This window comes from Octodon degus, unplaced genomic scaffold, assembly GCF_000260255.1.
Source record: "Octodon degus isolate 3935 unplaced genomic scaffold, OctDeg1.0 scaffold00146, whole genome shotgun sequence".
In the NCBI taxonomy this organism is placed as follows: Eukaryota; Metazoa; Chordata; class Mammalia; order Rodentia; family Octodontidae; genus Octodon; species Octodon degus.
This window is the reverse complement of record NW_004524722.1, coordinates 649,755-655,954: the sequence shown is the minus strand read 5'-3', so window position 1 is coordinate 655,954 and position 6,200 is coordinate 649,755. Positions and strand designations below refer to the sequence as shown.

Here is a 6,200-nt window from a genome sequence, read left to right as displayed (position 1 = left end):
GCCCGCTCAGCTTCCGCCCCGCGCTCTCCACCCCTCTTCCCCGCAGCCCCGAGGCCAGCAGCGCGCGCAGCCGCAGCCCCGGAGCCATGGCGAGGTCGCAGCGCCGCCGGTGCCTCTGGGTGTGCGTGGCCGCGGCGCTGGCGGCCTTCCCCGCCGGCTTCCTGCTGGGTGAGTGCGGGACCCCGCGAGCCGGGTGGGGATGCGCGGGGTGCTGGCCGGGGCGCTGAGCTCGGGAGCGAGGCCGCCTGGGGTCCCTAAGGGGGAGACTGGATCCCCCAGTCACAGGGCACAGCAGACTTTGGGAGCGCTTTGCATTGAATATGAGTATTTTATTATCTTTTAAAGCACCAAAATTTGTATATTTATGTATTAGGTACGTATAAGATCTGACTTTTGTTTGGGGAGGAAGTCCTTTTCAAAAGCGATTGTGTGTGTTTCCCTCAGGCTGGTTTGCCAAGCCTCTGAAAGATACAACCTCTACGGAGCGCTACCGTCAAAGTTTTCGAGGTAGACTAGTATCAGAAATGAAGGCAGACAGCATTAAATCATTTCTTCGGTAAGTTTGTTTCGCGTTTTTCATCCTAGAAGTAGGGTTTAAAGCGCCGCGGAGTCAAAAGTGTATTAAAATTGGTTATATCTGTTTGTGAAGACTTCGTGTGAAATGATACATAAAGCGTTCCTTTGTGGCTATTTTAAATCTCGTTAAGCCGCCGGCAGGGGGAAGATGTGTAACTTGTTACAGAAGTGTGTGTTGCTTCCTAAACTGCCTCTTCCAAAAATTTATCTGGCTGGCTTACTGAGATGTTTTAAATTCATGTAACGTTGGACTAGAACCGAGTTTTATTCTTTGTTTCTCATGTGTGGGTTTAATCAGCATATTTCTTCTTTTTTAAACACACTATGTTCTCTTAGGAAAAGTGAAGACATTGTAGACTCAGTGATGCAATGAAAAAGGGCAACGTTTCAGATTCCGGCAGCTACAAAGTTGTTTACAGATATAGGACACAGGAAAAGGAAAATGATCAGCGCACACCCTCCTGCTTCTAAGCATGGTGACGAGTGATACTTGGGGAAATGTTTATAAACTTTTTAAAAAAATGTATTTATAACAGCGTCTACAGGGTCTCACTACACAGATCACTACATAATGATCCTCCTGTTTTCAGCATCCCAAGAGCTGGGGTTACAGGCGCTGGACACCACGCCCAGGCTCAATTGCTATCTCAACCCATCCTGGGGGCGGGGCCAGCACGGCAGGCCTGGGATTGAACCTATCAACTTCTTAAAGCAGTTGCCATAACATTTATTTCTGTGTGTAGACTTTCCATTGGGGTTCCATTTTTTGAAAAATCAGCTTCCCTGAAATATGACTTTCATAAAATAAACGGCATGTCTGATAGCAACAATTTGAGAGTTTTTACAGAGTGCGTAATGTATTCAGCAAGCCATCTCCTCAATTAAGACACAAAATAATCCACTGTGTACTTTTCGGCTTATTTGTCCCTTTAGCTGTGGACCTAGAAATTAATAATCAGTTTTATGTCACTATAGATTTCTTTGCATTTGCTAGATTTTATATAAATGGAATCCTAGCTTGTGGCATATCTCGTCTGGCTTTCTTCACTCAGAATAATAATTTTACAATTCATCCAGTTTGCTGTATATGTCATTACTACATTATTTTTCATTACTGAGTAATACTGCATCATGTGGGTATACTATGATGTAGTTGAAGGGCCTTTGGCTTTTATCTGTTTTTTTTTTTTTTACTCTGGTGAGTGAAGTTTATACAAATATACAGTAAGTTTTTGTGTTTTTATGTCTCTTGGCATAACTGAAAGGTACACATGTGTTAGGGGTGTGTGTGTGTGTGGTGCAGGAGTCAAACCCAAGACACGTGTGCTAGGCAAAGGTTCTGTCTCTGAGCTACATCTCTAGTCCTCCTTCCGTTTTTAAGAAAATACAACGAGATGTCCAATGTGGTTGTGCCGTTTGGCAGTCTGCCCATCGTGAGTCTAGGTGTTCTACACCCTGATCAATGTTTTGTATTCTCAGTTGTTTTAATTTTAGCCAGATTAATTTTATTTACTCTCTGATACTACTGGTGAGTAGTGGTTTCCCACTCTGGTTTTGATTTGATTTGCATTTTCCTGATGACTAATGATGTTAAGGATTTTACGTGCCTAGTAAACATCTGAATACCTTCCTTTCTAAAGTCCCTCTGTTCAGACACTTTTTATTATGTGTTCTGGAAATAAGCTATTTGTCAGGCATAGGGATTATGAACTTCTTGGGTGGTTAGGCATTTTGTTCTCATAGTGTTTTTAATTTTTATTTTTTGGTGGTACCATGGATCGAACTCAGGACCTTGTACTTAATCCACTGAGCTATCGCCCCTAGCCCCAATCATAATGTTTTTAAAGGCCAGAATTTTTAAAATCCCAATAAAGTCTATTTGATTAAATTTTAAAACTTTTATACTTTCTGTTATATCTAAAAATTTTCTTCACATTCTTTTACAAGCTTTACAATTGAAGTTTGTACATTTAGTTCAACGACCTACTTGAAGTTAATGTCTGTGTATGGTGTAATCTAAAGTTAATGATATCCTTAAATACAAATATTCAATTAATTATGAAAAAAACTTGTTTAAAAATATTTTGTTTCCTTAAGATTTTTTTTTTTTTTTCCTGAGCAAGGTGGCACACACGTGTAATCCCAGTGCTTGGGAGGCTAAGGCAGGAGGTCATTGTGAGTTTAAGACCACCTGGGCTGCATAGTGAGTTCAAGACCAGCCTGAGCTAAATGGTGAAACCCTGCCTCAAAATCAAAACAACAAAATAAAATAAATGCTAAAACATTTCTTAAACATTTTTTTTATTATTTATTAAAATAATTTCCTGCCTCTTCCTTTCTCTGCTGAGACTAGTTAAACCCTAGGGATCCAGAGGCAGCGTGAGGCACGCATGCTCTGTAACATGCGCTCCTCATTGGATTGTGGTCTGCTGATCACAGAGCTCGATACCAGTTTCCATGCATGAACTGGAAGGATTTTTTTTTTTTTTCTTCTCCCAATGCCTTCAGGGCAAGTTTGGCTGGCTTGAGTTGTGGGGATCAAACCACAGCAACCTGAGCCTGACTGCTTTGTTGAAGCAGCCACTTAAAGAACTGAGCTAAGGGGCAGGCCCCCACCATGCATGAACTAGAGTAAGCCGTCATATGGAGGAAAGAAAGGAGCTACATGTTGCATTATGTACGCAGTGTGGCAAAACACAGACTTCTATGTCAAGTGAGATAAAATATTTTTATTTAAATTAATGTAACTTAAAAGTTCAGGTAAGAGATTAATACCACTGAACTCTGCAAAGCACAAAGTGTCCAAGTGAAAGTATCCAGAAAAATACATGAGGAATCAGACATAAAACTGTGATCCTCTTGACCAAACCTTAATCCTAAGTGTCTATTTGTATTATTTTCTGTGATGTTACATAACTATAGCCCGATAAATGACATATGAGATGATTACGTGCCTTCTTGTGGTTGACTTTGCTTTGCTTCCAGCTGAATGCAGAATTCATGCACCAAGAATGCTGACAAGAATGAGGATAGGGAGAGGTATGGTGCATTAGGGGCTTCACCTTTGGGGAATGAGGGACCCCAGTTTTGTAAATGTCTGTACCTAGAAGACGTAATAAGCAGTGGATTTTGCTATATTAAGCCTCAAAAAAGCTAATAGTTTTGAAAGAAGAAGAAGGAAAAATGTTAGAGCGAATAACAATAATTAGGGCATCTGGTTGACCTTCTAGCTCTGAGCTGTGTCTTTGGAAAGGACTTGTAGTTGAAGTGGGGTCTCAAAGACACGGGCTAAGGCAGCCATCAAGCAAACCCTCAGAGAGTAGTCTGAGGATATTGCAGGAAATTGCTGAGCATGGATCTAAGGTATTTATGATTATAGAAATTAATTTAGGTAGGCACAGAGAGAGGCCAAGACGGCATGATTAGCTGTGGGGACACTTTGATTTCTCCGAAGCTCTTACAAGCAGCGTGTCGACTGTGTGCCTTCCTGCAGTGGGGCATACGCTCCTTCCTCTCTCTCCTCCTGGAAATCTCTTCACCACTCCCTGAACCAATCACTCTAATTCTTTTCTTTCTAAAATGATTGGTTTGGCCGGGGAGATGGCTCAGTGGAATAAGTGCTTCCCTGGCAAGCGCAGAGGCCTGAGTTCAATCCCTGGTTCTGCCAAAAAAAAAAAAAAAAGATTTAAAATTATGGGGCTGGTGAGATGGCTCAGTGGTCTAAAGCACCTACTTAGAACAAGCTTAGCAAAGTACAGGGACCGCGGTTCAATCCCCCAGCACCACATGCCAGCCAGCCCCGCCCCCTGGTGGGCTGAGCTGGCCACACACACACACACACACACACACACAAATAAATAAAATTAAAAAAAAAATAAAATGATTGGTTTAAGAAGGGATGTAGGACCCAGTGATGTCTAATGAAATAGGAAGAATTGATTTTGGTTTTTGGTACCAAGAATCAAACTCAGGACCTCCAGCTTGCCAGGCAGGTGCTGTGCCACTGAGCTATTTCTGGCCTGGGAACGATCTGAAGAGATCTTCTACAAAGTGTTTCTCTTTGTTAAAAGAAGCATGCAAGAAGGAACAACTGTATTTGTGCGTGCTATTTTGCTTCTGAATTTTCCAAGTTAATATGTGATCTCCATCTTTGATCGTGAGGAGAAATTTAAATGTAAAACAATACTATATTCTGTTCTCTCTTTTTCCCCTTCATTTCTGTATTTCTTTTCTTATTTTTATTTTATTTTATTTTTTTAATTCAACACAGGGTCTACAGGGTCTATAGTATCTCACTATGTAGATTGGACTCCTAGTGATTCTTCTGTTTTCAGCCTTCCAAGTGCTGGGATTACAGGTGCGTGCCACCACGCCCAGTCTCAATCACTGTCTCAGTGCGCTTTAGTCCGCTTTTAGTCCGCTGAGCTATCTGGACCTTCATTTCTGTATTTCATTTTAGTGAATTCTCTAAAAGATGGGAGTTAAAAGTTCATAGTTAGCACAGGGCCTGCCTGGCAAGCACAAAGTCCTGAGTTTAATTCTTGGTATCTCCCAAAAGAAAAAAGTTCATAATTGATTCCACACTTCACTTTAAGGAAATATCTTTATTTCCTCTAATTATAAGAATATTAATCTTTTGTTGTAGGAAATAAAGTAATGAAATATGTAATGCAGAAATTTTATAGCCCCATTTTACTGCTTTTCTTTTAGGTATATAAAATAACTTAGCTAGATACATTAGTACTTTTTTATTCTTCTGTTTTTAATCTTCTGTTGTCACTTAATGATTGTGAGAGGGTAAGCGTCACAGAGTAGATGATGTCTGAGGAGTTCTTGTGGTGATTACCAGTTTGCAAACTGGAAAGGGTGCTGGAGGGAGGTTCCAGCGGGTGGTACAGTGTTGGTATAGTAGAAGGCATGTGTGAAGGCAAAGTGTGCGCGTGCGTGGTCATCTCAGGAGGTCAGTGTACTTAGCAACAGGGTGGTGAGGTGTAAGAGAGCAGAAGAACATGATGATGAGCAGGTGGGAGGGTGCTCCAGGTGGGAAGGGCCCGGATACGCCCCTTGGGAGCAGGAGCTTTATCATGCAGGATATAGGGAGCTATAGGTTTTTTCCACAGTTAGGGAATAAGATCAGAGGAATTATTGAGTAATGGCATCGTTTCTTAAGATCAGACAGCTGTAATTGTAGTTCTGGCCCCAGAGTTTGGGAACTCTGGTGTTACCTGACGAACGAGGTGGCTGTCCTGGTTACCTTTCTCTCCCTGCTGGCACAAAATACCTGGAACCCAAAATGAAGGAGGAAAGGTTTACGTAGCTCACGGTTTGTGGAGGTTCAGTCCATACAAAGCTGGCTCCAAGGCAGAGTGGCACGTGGCAGAGGGCAGCAGTTCACGGCCCTGGAAGGCAGCAAAACAGCAAGAGCAAAGGGGAGGAGCAGTGGCAAGGATGGCAACAAAGAGCAAGTCTGTCTCCCTTATGTTGCATTCAGGCTATCTGCCCCGGGCCAGGTGTAGCACTCACAACCATAATCCCAGCAGTACTTACACCCATAACTCAGCAGCACTCACACCCATAATCCCAGTGTTTTAGTTACTCTTTTCCTGTTGCTGGGACAAATACCC

General features: G+C 42.2%; 1 protein-coding gene across 5 annotated transcripts in view; it reads left to right on the top strand.

The window, feature by feature from the left end:
• The window catches only part of LOC101572733 (N-acetylated-alpha-linked acidic dipeptidase 2), an 87,560-nt gene that overhangs the window by 191 nt on the left and 81,169 nt on the right, over nt 1-6,200 (top strand). For 4 of the 5 annotated variants that reach the window (XM_023702153.1, XM_023702154.1, XM_023702152.1 and 1 more), the window contains exons 1-2: nt 7-168; nt 445-556. In XM_023702153.1, the coding sequence (XP_023557921.1) occupies nt 87-168; nt 445-556 (194 nt within the window). In that variant the 5' untranslated portion in view covers nt 7-86. Of the gene's footprint in view, nt 1-6; nt 169-444; nt 557-6,200 lie in introns of those variants that run through there. The other variant, XM_004641913.2, reaches the window with a different exon arrangement.